This window comes from Acipenser ruthenus, chromosome 25, assembly GCF_902713425.1.
Source record: "Acipenser ruthenus chromosome 25, fAciRut3.2 maternal haplotype, whole genome shotgun sequence".
In the NCBI taxonomy this organism is placed as follows: domain Eukaryota; kingdom Metazoa; phylum Chordata; class Actinopteri; order Acipenseriformes; family Acipenseridae; genus Acipenser; species Acipenser ruthenus.
Genome location: NC_081213.1, coordinates 23,376,995 through 23,390,384, shown reverse-complemented (window position 1 = coordinate 23,390,384; position 13,390 = coordinate 23,376,995). Strand labels below are relative to the sequence as shown.

The window sequence follows — 13,390 nt, the reverse complement described above, 5'->3', positions numbered from 1 at the left end:
GTAGGATGCTCTTCCATTGTCCTTAAATGTTAATAATAATAAAAAAACAAAAAAACTGATTAGTGTGGTTTTGAACATACAATATATACATATACGAATCACTTAGAAAGGAAATGTTTTATTAAAACAAAACATACTTTGTTTTAACAAAAAAAAAATCCATATACATTATTATCACACCATTTGTACTATTTGTTTTCATGTTAATTTCATGTGGAAATTAACAGAAGGAAATGATGGCATTTTGATTTGTTACTTTTTTCCCCATTGAAAGCTCTGTAGTAACCTGCCCAGCTGTCCAAAGGTAAATGATTAGAATATCCCAAACCGTTTGCAATGATATGATGCAGTTGAAAAAAATCTGGAAAAACAGGTGACTTTCTATCCCTCTCATCTGGTTAAATGTGTGCTTGTCATATCTGCTTGACATTAAAAGAATGAAGATGGGGTTTGGACAGTAACAGACAATGACACTAGTCAACCTCATCTAGAGAAAGCAAGAAATGAAATGACAATGATTGATGGCAGCTATTCATTTATAGATACTTGCTAGAAGAGTCTTGACTTGAACATTTAGGCTATTCTACACATTTTTTATTTATTACTTTTTTTTTTAAGGATTGGTCCTCCTCTTCCTGTTATTACCACTCCCCCCCCAAACCCTCAACAACATCAGGGGAGTGATTGGTTGGGGCCTGGACCCCCTAAACCATGATGCCCGCTCTGCTGAGCTCAGTCTGCTACAGGAAGGGCAAGGTGGCATGATAGGTTTCCCTTTCTCAGACAGAAAACTAACAACAAAGCGTGCTTTGCCTGTGTTGTAGGACAGTGTTTGCAGAAAAGCTTGAGATTTGATTCTGGCTCTTCTGCAGACTTTAAGAAATTGATTTTAAATTAGGGGTAGCTTTGTATAGACAGTATAAGTGTTTATATACAGTTCAAGCAAATTACTGAATGCCTTTTTTACTTACTAATAGTTAGATGAATTATACTGTATATCACTGTAGATAATGTTTTTGTCACTATAAGGACATTGTACTTTATACATGTATTAGGGCATATGCTGATTAAGTAATATAGTTTGGGTCAAACAACTACTGGCCAGAAAATGTATTCTTACATAGAATATTTACAAACAATATATATTTTTTATGAATAAAACACTATCATTAAGCCTTGCTCAGCGTTTAGAATGATTTAGTAATACAGTTACAATTAAAATATAGTAAAGTCACATGCGCTTTTTCAGATTACATATATGGTGATTTACAGTGTACTTTGAAATTGCATGCAAACTGTAATTTTTGTTGAATCGCTATACTGAATGTATTACATTCCTTTCAATGTAGCGTTTGCAAGTTGACAATACTAAAATATGTTGCAGTATATTTATGGTTTTCTAAAAAAAACACTTAAAGCATACCACTACTGAAATACTCTAATAGGATAGCAATGCATTTTGGTGCAAATACATGGGGATTATGTGAAGAGGTAAACCAGAGTGGCTTCATTCTCCAAAAAAATGGGGAAAATCCTGTATTTCCACCAATGAATGTAGTACATCACACTTTTAGTTTCCTAATCAGGCATCCAACACCAAACAAAAAATAAAAAAAAATAATAATATCCTGCCTGAGGGTGGCAAAATAGTTCTGCCTGCTATCCAAAGGTACATCTATAGGAAAACAGGAGTATTTTATGGTAAGGAGAGATGGCATCACCAGCTCCTTCTCATTAGCATTCAGAATACTCCAAATACATATTTGCCAACTCTTGTAAACTTTCAGCTCCCTTAAGTAAAGCATTCATAGATTTATCCAGCTACGTTTAAAGATTTGCAAACTGGTTTTGAGTTTCTCAGATTTAGGTCTGCAAACACAGTTCAGGTCAGGCTAAATAAAACCGGTGTTTAATACTAAAACAAAACCATTGGATTGTTCTTAAGCGCATTGCAATGTTTACATGCACTTTTTATTTTTTATTTCTTTACTCTTTCATATTATTTCAGAGACCAGAGACCAGAGCTATATTAATGCAGCAATCTGGTTCAGGGGATGCAATATAAACTTGGCACTCCTGTTGCACTACATTAAAATAACCAAAAAATAAACCAAAACAACAATAACATAAAAGGTATAACTTACAAATATATGCTGACATGTATGGGGATTATTTTTATTATATATACATTTTTGGAACATAAAGAACATTTACTTTTTAAATCCATAAAATCAATGAGGTTCGGTTTCAAGGCTGATAATGTGATAATTTCTTACCCTTTTGTTAAAGTGCTTGTGTCAACTGAACTAGCCGTGGATTTGAAAAAAAAAATCTCTATGGTAACCATGCAGGTGCTTTAAGCACGCACATTACTGTTGAAAAAAAAAAGATATAATTTCATGGTGCAAAATGATCTGTTTGCCAGAACTAAACAGTCAATTATGTGGATTCCACAGAACAAAGGTTTTATTTACACTATTATTGTGTTGTTAATTAATATTTACCCGTCTGAATGAAGACTAGGAACTGGTAATAATGAGCTTTACCAGGAGGAGCATTTGACACCAATAGAAATGTAGAGAGAAGGCAATTATGCAAACAAAAAAAAAAAATAAAAGAAAGAAAATCGCATGCATCCTAACTGGCATGAATGGAATCGTATACATTATTTCAAACCTAAACTGAGGAAATTAACAGAAAGAATTATCTACAAATTCTAATCATGAGATATCTGAGAAGAGAAAAGGGCACATTGCATGTGTCAGATAATCCAGGTTGATTATCTGAGCAGTGCCAGTTACAGGGAAGCACTTACCCTTGAGTCCAGCTAGAAGTTAGCAGGGTAAGAAGGAACAAACCAGAATAACATAAAGACTAGCAACAAGGCTCAGGAAAGCAGACAGGAACCCTAACCTAGCAGCTAACGTACTAGAAAGGGTACAAGTCAAACATGAAAAAGAAAACACAACTTAAAACACAACCTCAGCCTTCCGGAACATTCTTACACTGAACACTGTGCTGCAGACGATTTGTTCTGGGTCTTTTTCTTTTACAGTACATACTAAAATGTATTAGTATTATTAGTATTGTTATTACTCAAGAAAAAAATAAAATAAAAACAAGGCTTACTGTAAAATATTTGGGCCGTGGGAAGTGAGAGAAAATATTGATACTGGCAGAAACACTCACCTGAAGCCAAATATCATTGTGTAATAAAACCTTGCACACTACTAATGCTTATTGTGTTATTATTATTATTATTATTATTATTATTATTATTATTATTATTATTATTAGTCATAGTAGTAGTATTGTAATCTTCTTCTTATCATCATCATCATCATTAAGACTTCATTAAGTTACTGTTATCAAAGGTTGAGACAACTGACTTGATGTTTACAGGGAACCTGCACATAGAAATGTTGCAAACCTTTATAAAAATGTATTTGCAACACTGCCAAAAATCTTTAGTCCCTTACTTCTGCATTATAATCGTTCTGTTTTAAGGGTGTATCTCAGTACTTCTTAGATATTGTTTAGATCATTCAAATAAACCCTATTTTGCATTTCCGACTGTAAATAGAGATCTCAGTTAAAATAAAACAACAACAATGTATTTTCACAAATCTTCTGCAGCAAAGTTCTTAGTGGTGAATCTCCTTTTCTGGCCAATGTCACTCAAAATGACCAAGTTAAAGAAATATAAATGAGTTTTGTTAAATTAGTAAACTTTGAATGACATTAGCTGGACTAGGGAATAAAGTTATTTTTATTACAAAATTGTAAATGTTCATATATTATTAAGACAAAGAAATAAATGAACAAACAACATACAGATATATATATATATATATATATATATATATATATATATATATATATATGTTAACATTCTGCATAATAGTGTATCCTTTGACTGTTACTTAAATAACCTACAATTCATATACTTCATATAAAAAATAGACACTGGAATTTAGTAAAGTCACTTACTAATTTGTCCATGATTGAATCTGGTATTCTAAAATGTAAATCACATAGCAGAAAGCTTGTAAACAATCAAAGGATTTTCCCTATTAACTGAACCTCATTTTACCTAGGAGTTCACAGATATTATTGTTTTCAATTTCAACAAACCATATGTGGAAAATGGATGTTATTATGAAAAGTATATTTTCTCTACAACCCATTTATTCTAAACAAAAGGTGCAGGCATTAGGTAAGTAACAAATACAATTAAGCTACATTAAATGACGGTATAAAACTCCAATATTGATAGGATGCACACCAAAAGACATTCAGTTCTTATGAATAGCAGGATCTATTTTTGTAGGCTTTTAATATTATACACAATGGATCACTCCCCTCAAAAATTCAGATGCCATATACAATTTTATAAAAGTCAAGTACAGTAATTCCTTGCAATGTACTAATAATAAACATTGAAGTCTTTTGACCATTTTCATACAACACCATGAATGACTTATGCAAATGTAAGATGATTAAATACAAGAGCTGCATTGCATAAACACTCTTACCTTCTCTTGGATATCAGTACAGTACGCATCTTACAGGTGCAATGTTTAATAGCAACATATCGCATAGCGTTCCTCCACTATTTGCAATACAATGTTATTGTGCATGAATAATTGAGCTCTGAATAGGACATTACCTTAAGCTATCTTAGTATTACATTTATTAAGTCCTTAAAGATTGTGTATTTGTATATTCATTTCAGCTGTGATAATTATAAAACTACATAATGTGATGTGTTTATTTTCCCTAACTCCAAGTTTATTTGGATACAAATTCTGAAAAGAAAAGAATATGTAGGCAGGTCAACTATGTAACAACTTCAAAATGTCAGAACTGTCTATACAGTATTTCAGTGTGAAATGAAAAAGGCTGCCTAATGGTACACTACACTGTGACATGTAAAAGGCTGAATCAATATTATGTTACTTACAAAACTGGGAAATGGGGGCATCCATTTGGGGCGCATTTCCTCCCTTGGCATTAAGTTTCTGGACCTGGGTGGGGGGCACAGGCTTGTGGGACTGGCCAGTGGCTCGGTACATAGCTTGGACCCATAGAATACGGTCCTGTTCATCATCACTGGCAAAGATCACAGTGTCTCCTTCTTTCACTGCGTTGAAGAAAGTTCTGCCACCCTCCAACCCTAAAAACAAAAAGGGAGTTGTAAACTTATTTAGAGTTGGAATAATGTTGGCAGAATTTGCATGTTTATGGGTAGTAGCTGGTTTCAAGGTTTGTAATACACAAATTACACATTGGATGTAGTTAGGTGGATGCAGCCCCATCTCACTATTAATCCCAAGTACTTGTAGAATGTAATTGGCTCGCACGTTACTCACTATATCATAAATGGTAGGCTTTCATTTGTCATACACGCGTTAGCTCCAAATCCAACCAACCAACATTACATCCTTGCCACTGCCAATATCAATATCCTTTTCCAGAAAGAATTTCAACAACTAGAATCACTAATGCAGTTATTTCCAAAGGCAAGACAACTGAGAGGGCATGGAAAAATATGGGGCAGACAAATATTGTGAGTGTGAGAAGGATATTAAAGGGAAAGTCAGATTTTTCAGACAATCCCTTGAGTTTACATATCAATAATACATTTTTATATTATTGTCTTTCCTCCCTTCCACACATGCATATATTTATCTGCAGCACAATGTGATGGCTCCGGCACAACAGCGACTCCGAGCAAGCCTAAACAGCCTTGGGTAATTTTTCCCTCAGGTGGCTATAAGCTCAGAAGACAAACAATCCCTTAGGTTTCTTAAGTTTTACATTATTTTGTCTTCATTTCGCTGGGGGATTGTGGTTGTTCTACTCTTAGCATTCCACTGTATATACAGTTTAGAGCTCTGCTGTCCACAAGGAATCTAGATTCCAGGGTGTTAGAGAGACTTTGGGACAGAACTAGAGGAATATGGCTTATAGGTTGTAGTGCTTGGGTTAGTTTGTGTTTTTTGTTATTTTCTCTGTTCCTTATTACATAACATTCAATGTCATTTGGGTGAACTAATCCAATGATTCAAGTGTGCTGAAACATATGGGGTCATTTCTCGATCTATTAAAGCAGGCTGTTTGGAATTTTTAAATGCTGAAGAAGTCATGAAATCTAAGCATTTTATGCCCACCTCGAGCTGAAAGATTGTATTTATGTTACTCAAATCACATTGATTTCTTACCATTACCTACAGTACAATACTCCAGACTGACTAACACACTGAAAACGTCTGTACAATAAACAACTCTTTTACTAGGCGCTCGCATGGGTTGCTGTTCTAGGAAACTCTTTTTTAAAAAGCTTTTATATTCCTGCAGTGCAAAATCAACATCAGCTCAAACATCAAACACATATTTTATACCCTGCTGTTTCTATAGATGTATATTTAGTTGAAGTTACTTGAGAGAAGAGATTTGCAAATAAATATGTGCATTGTGTCCAAAATCATTGTTTCAATGTTTTTTCCAAGCAAATATGTTTAAAAAAATTCAAATCCGTGGTCAAACTATATGATCAAACTTCAGGAGGCAGTGTGGTCCAGTGGTTAAAGAAAAGGACATGTAACCAGGAGGTCCCTTAATCTCCTTCTTTCGGGTGAGATGTTGTTGGAAGTGATTCTGCTGATGCATACTTCACACACCTCTAGTCTCTGTAAGTAGCCTTGGATAAAGGCGTCTGCTAATAAACAAATAATAATAATAATAATAATAATATGAGACCATGAGTAACACTGATGCACCAGTGATTTTCAGAGGTTTCAGAATTGTTTTCACATGCTGTGTTGAGGCTTTTGAGGTAAACCTGCTGCATTACCTGGCTGTGGGTCAGTGTAATCCACGGTGTATCCATCAAGCTGCAGCAGTTCCTGTGGCTCTGCCTTCTTCTCCCTGTAACTGCACATAGCAAAGGTATACTGACTAACCTAAAACAGAACACAAGAGAAACCATGTCACCACACAATCATTTCATAGGCAGCACATATTCTTGAACAAGAACACAGTAGTAGAGAAGGAGGCAGGATCTGAGAGGTTTTAAACATCTCGTGGGTGGGGGGGGGGGGAGGGGATAAAAAAGATGACACTACTTCTGGTTCTTGCGCAGAATAATCTACGTCTAACATCACAAAGACCTTACAGATGTTAATATGGTAAGAGGGGGTTTTCAAGGCACTATAGGGGTCTGCACACTGTACTATATGCTATAGCCAGGACTGTCAGAGTGGCTTGTACTGATGTTTCACCAGCTCTGTCATTCAGCCCAGACGAGTCCAAGAGTGACACTCTGTCACAAACAATGTGAGCTGGATTGCTAGGTGCCAGTCATATTAAGGCAATTTTGAAATTCCAGTGATCAGTGCAATCGTCACCTCTTCTGCAAGTGGCAGCTCTCACTCCTGTGAGTTTGCTTCTGTGTGACATGATAAATTCAATGTCATGTTCTTGATGCAAGCTTTCCCAGCTGCAGGGCGAGAGCCGGGCTCGCCAGCTCTCAAGCGCCTTCGGGACGCCATCAGGCCACATCAAGGCCCCCAAACTGTATTCAGCGTTAAAGTTTGGGATTGTCAAGGACTAAAAAGCTGTTATAATAAAACACAGGATTCTACATCCCACAGGCTAGTGACCTACTGTCAAACTGACAGTTAAAGGATTTTAAATGACTTTGCTTTGATTATACCACATGCTCTGCTCTTTTAAATAACCTTGTTATTTTTTTCAATATTGCATATACTTCTGCCAATGGTATTAAAAAGAGAAACCCAACAGATTTCATACACTTGCTTACATTCATTTATATACCTAACTGTGTTGTGTTGTTACGTTTCCATCGATTAAATGGAAATTGTATTGAAAAAATAGTACTTGTTTTTTTAATGTTTTTCTGTACTGGGGTAGTGGTGTGTTTTGTTTTGTAACCTCTCTGTTCTAATTAGTTCCCGCTTTAAATAACCAGAGTGTGGCTGCATTTTAGTCAATACTCTGGTGACACACTGTGGTGATATGGTATAACTGCATGTCGAATTTTGTTTTCAAGCCATTGAAATGCTTTGGGCTGGTTTGTTGAGATAGGGCTTCACAATTTTAGGCCATTCGTCATATTAATAAACTACCTGGATTAACTTTTGTCACCCACCCAGGGCACTACACGTGGATTTTGGTTAGAACTGGGTAAAGCACTATGACATGAATTTGTGAGAAATATTCCTGAAATTACATGATGTCACAAATGTTAGCCGGTTATGACAAGGGGTTTTTGGTAAGACATCTGGTAATATAGAGGTGGGACAAAGGTTAAATGAAGTGCCCCATGGGGCAACAGAACAGAGATTCTAAAAAGGCAACATTAAAAGTATAGAATATCTTCAAACTGTAAATCTATAGCCAGAAATTGATATATTAGGTTAGACAACTTGAAAATCATAAATACCTTTTTTAATTTGTGTTGAATTTTATTTTACCACAAAACTAAAATGGACCTTTCTGACAGCAACACCAACAAAACACTTTCTGTCTCATGATCCACCTTATCACCAGAAGGGGGACCCCGCACATCCCAGCAACATCAGAGGGGATGTGCCACAGTACTTGTAGTGCAACGCAACTCAACATTCACAGTTTGTGTTTTATTCATACCTGTTAAACAACCTACTGTACTGGCCTGGTAGTCAAGTATTTGGTCAGCTTAGGAACTGTTCAGTGAAATACACGGTTATATATATATATATATATATATATATATATATATATATATATATATATATATATATATATATATATATATATATATATATATATATATATATATTCTATAAATGGAGCAAAATAATATAAAAATAAATAGAGGTACAATAATAACAGAAAGAAAGAAAGAAATACAACTGTACATGATGGTAAATACTTACACGAGACTGTACATGGTATAAAGAGAAGATGCAGAGAAAGAAGAAATAAATAAACAAACAAAAGGTGTGAAAGAAACAGTTGCTTGCATTAAACTGGCATCTGTCACTAATTGCATGTAACTAGAAAGACTGATGGGAATGAGCACTCTGAAGCTAGCTAACCACCCAGCACTGTTGAGCTAAGCACTGTCATTTGACCTAGAAGCCGGCACAGAGATTACCCTATAGAGCAACTGGAAACTTGGTTGCTGTATCCACAATTATCTGGACTGCAGATTACTTTTATTAAATATGAGAAGACAAAAAGTTTACTAACTTCCTATACATTATTAAACATTTTTTGCTTAGCAAAAATATTAATAATATGGGTGTTTAAATTAATGAAATACTTTAGGACATGCTGAAAGCTTGGATTAAAAGCATGGTTGTAATAAAGACCTGGACTGGAGGATGTTGCCAAGCCCTGTCTCAGAGATTCATACAATAGCCTGCGTTACTATAATAGATGGGTTGAATCTCACATACCTGCACCAGGACAAAGAATCTTTTCTTCCATCTCTTCCAAACATTTTTACCAATTGCCCAAAGGTACCTGAAAAAGATAATGCTCTATTAACATATTTATTTAAAAGTAATTTAACTGCCTGCTTATATATTATGTGGAGTTTAAAATAAGCTTAACCTTTCTTGTCTAATTTAATCAAGTGTTAACAATCTTGATAGGTTATCAAGTCTCTAAAAAATTCCATTTGTTTCCCAGTCAAATCAATTTGTATTTATTACTCATCTTATTCAGCTGTTCAGTACCATCTCTAGTATTAGATGTTCTGCAATCCCTGATCCTCTACCTTTTTACCTGTCAGAATTACAACAAAATCAGATACTGTAGCTATGTTCTGATTGTAAATGTTAAATAAATGCATATCGCTCAGTTCACACCAATTCCAGTGGCTCTTCAGAAATGCCAATAGTATTTTCTCCTTATAAAATGTAGCTGCCCCCTGCTGATAAAACTGATAATTACCACTTCTAATGGATCTTTCCTTCTGTATTTATTTTAATGGGAGCTAATGTTCAGCCAGCTGCAACTAGAGTATATTGATAAACTCACTGGAGGGCAGCAAGTGTGACTGGCTGCTGGTGTGATCCAACTGTACTAGACTCGAGCTACTGTTAGAGTGCCCTCTTGTGGATTGATTCCAGTAGCATTATCTGTGCTGTTTCATCTCAATGCCACATGCCTTACTGACTCTTTGCACTGTTACATTACTCTGTAGAAACATACCCACAATGCTTCATATTCTGAGGCTTATCCATTCGAACAGCCAGTTTGATTTTCAGGTCGTGATCGGGGCAGTTTTTGGAAACTGTCATTTTGTGCAATTCTGATTGCTTAGGGCTGTTTGGCGTTGGATGCAAGACGACCTGGACAAAGTGTACAATTTACATAACAATCATTACAAAAATACACATATATATATATATATATATATATTATTTATCAGTATACTGGTTCAAGCGCTTTCATAAATGTGTTATGGTTTACTGCATCCCAGGCAGACTGACACTCTTTATAATTAATAAGGCATATTCTAATACAGAATGAAACAGTTGTCATATTTCAGTAGCTTTCTATTACAACATAGATCTACTACCATGCTCGACTAGAAAACAAATCATGAACAAATCCCTCCCCTCGTGTCTTTTGTCCCCATTCTGGATATAAACTGAAGATATGATTGGAAGATATTATACAGGTACATATAGTATATACAGTGTATAGTATGTGCCTTTATGGAACATATTCCAAATACAATGTGTATTAAGAGTGTACATTTAATATGAGTCATGCATGTTAAATCAATATTCCCAGTCCATGTATGCTTCTGCACATGGACACATGTTTGTCACAACCCTTGTGTGCATCTGAGTTGTTTGTCACTCTTCAATCATAGTGTTGTTAAATTATTATATACTCATAATTGTATTTAACAACCAATAACCAGTATTGAACTCTTTTACAAATAGATATTTTTTTTAAACCTTGCATTGGCAATGCAAATATCTATTTTAAAACAATAAATAAAAATAAAAATGAAATAAGCTGTACATTACTGCACATAAAAACCTTTAAAGTTCACCTTGAAAGCTTCTTAACATGCTGCACTCATCTTTAAGTCTAAGAGCTTTGATAGCGAGTGCTGCCAGTGTCGTAAAGATTTAAAACCCATATTCACTGCCGAGTTCAGTTAATGGGGGGGGGTATTTTTTATAGGGTGCACTGCTTAATGAATTATGTGATGCTTAAAAGCTTGCAAGGCCATCATGTTTCAAATACATATCTTGTCATGCCATTAGCATATCTTAAAGAGACGGTATCACGTCTATATAAGATAGCAACACCTATAAGACATACTGGACCTTGTTGTCCTGTTTCCTATCTTTCCAGAGCACTTGAAATTACTTTCAGTAGTTTTTCAGCATTATGAACTGCTTCAAGCAACCCTGATCTATCTTGAAGCTTGGTGGTATGTTTACATTTCTGACTGCAGTTATGGAATTAGTGTCTTCATTCTTTCTGGTAAGGTAGTCGCAGTAGATGTGCCTATTATTCTCACTCGAGAGTTTGCCAGTGCTAAACTACAGACAGTAGCTGATCAGGCTGATAGGATACAGTCTCCCTGGGGTCAGGGGCAGCAGTGTCATATGGGATGAAGGAACTCAATGGCTTCTTGCTTTCATTTTTGTAATTAAGACACCATTAAAATGTGATTTTTAATGTCTGTAAAATGCTTACTGCAACAGTAATTGTATACAGTAAATTAAATACCAAGACCGCTGTAGTAGCTTCATACTACATTACATCTATCATGGCATATGACAGATGTTGCTGCGAAAGAAATCTGAAATGTAAAAACTTTTTCATGATATACTCAGAAACACAATTTTATTAATGTTAAAACAGGCTTCCCACATTTTCAAAATCTATTACACAGGAAGAAGAGATTAGGCAACACTATATTTGTAATAGTAGTCAACACTATGCCAACACTTGTAATATTTTAAAAGGCCAGACTCCATTTGTCAAAGAAAATCTATTCAGTACTAAATCTTGTAGATGGCTTTGATGTTGCCAGACATCTGAGAGCCTGCAGTATGACTCAGTATTGGCAGGCAGACAAGTCAGTTTTCACATCCCCTTTATCAGGAAAAGTTAGTTCAAGCTGCCACCAGGTGTTTAAATTCCCTGGTACAGCATCAATACAATACAATAGAAGTAATCATCCCAGCTACCCTTAATTGTAGGTAAGACAGCATTTCACATTGTGCTTGCAGGGCTTTTGAATTTTAAGGTACCACAACCTGGAATAAATGGAAGAACTTACCATATTATTATGGTCTTAATTTTATATATAAAAGGTATATTTTATTGTGATTGGGCAATGGACTGTTTTTAAAAAAAACTTGTTGAGCTAGTTACACAAAAAAATATGAATGTTATAAAACTGTGAATAATAACTCAGTAACTTCATACCTACACCGTGGTTATTTCACGAGTGTAACATTAGCAGCTTGTTTTTTCTTTTTCCAAAAAGTAAATGCTTGACGGGTGCGTCTGGGCCCACTGTTGAAGAAATCAATTAGAAAAGAGGGTCCTACCCTTCCCAGTTCCTTGTCCTCCAAAGCAAGTACCCCAGTGCTCTCTGTGAACAGCTTCACCTTCACAGCGGGCAGCGGGTGTGTGCTGGTAAAGTCACCTTGAGTTCCCCAGCTGAAAGACAAGCATGGAACAGTGTTAGAAGCACTTAAAAAAAAAAATAGCGCTAATTGTAACTGGAGTCCCATTACAGTACTGACTGCCTCCTACACAGTAGGGATAACCTAAATAAACCAGGTTACACCTTTTATTCAGGATTTTATATTGACAGTAACCTAACACTACATATTTATTTTAACAAATACAGCAATATGGCAGTGTCTTTTTCCATGGCTTGTATTGTTCCTTTGAGGTCCTTGTATAAAAACATTCTAAAGCCCATATTTGTTTACAGTATTGTATATAGAAATCACCTCGACTACTATTCTAATAAGAAGCCTCAGGTGTACTTATTATGAAACAATTACACAATTAAACGCATCACAAGCCTGAGGATAGTGCACGCATTCAATTATTAATTGGAAAGACAGCAAAACCATTCCTGTAACATGTTCCTTGGTAGCGAAATCTGTTTTGTGACTGTTATTTTTCCCCTTTCCAACTCAAAACCTCTAATTTGCAAAGGTGATCCAAACACATTGCCAAATGACATTAGCAAACACTGGCATCCTTTTTTCATTAGAAACTGGTCTTCGGCCACATATGAAGCACTAAGCAGTGTACAGCATAAAGCATTTAAAAATAACACTTGAAGTAAATAAAGCTACTTAGCAAACATCAAAAATAGGCT

General features: G+C 35.3%; 1 protein-coding gene across 20 annotated transcripts in view; it reads right to left on the bottom strand.

Moving 5' to 3' along the window:
- Positions 1–13,390, bottom strand: part of LOC117413889 (calcium-dependent secretion activator 1) — a 103,595-nt gene that overhangs the window by 43,839 nt on the left and 46,366 nt on the right. For all 20 annotated transcript variants that reach the window (XM_058999688.1, XM_058999690.1, XM_058999695.1 and 17 more), the window contains exons 7-11: positions 12,603–12,714; positions 10,228–10,367; positions 9,468–9,534; positions 6,857–6,965; positions 4,964–5,176 (exon numbers count right to left, since the gene is read on the bottom strand). In XM_058999688.1, the coding sequence (XP_058855671.1) occupies positions 4,964–5,176; positions 6,857–6,965; positions 9,468–9,534; positions 10,228–10,367; positions 12,603–12,714 (641 nt within the window). The remainder of the gene's footprint in view (positions 1–4,963; positions 5,177–6,856; positions 6,966–9,467; positions 9,535–10,227; positions 10,368–12,602; positions 12,715–13,390) is intronic.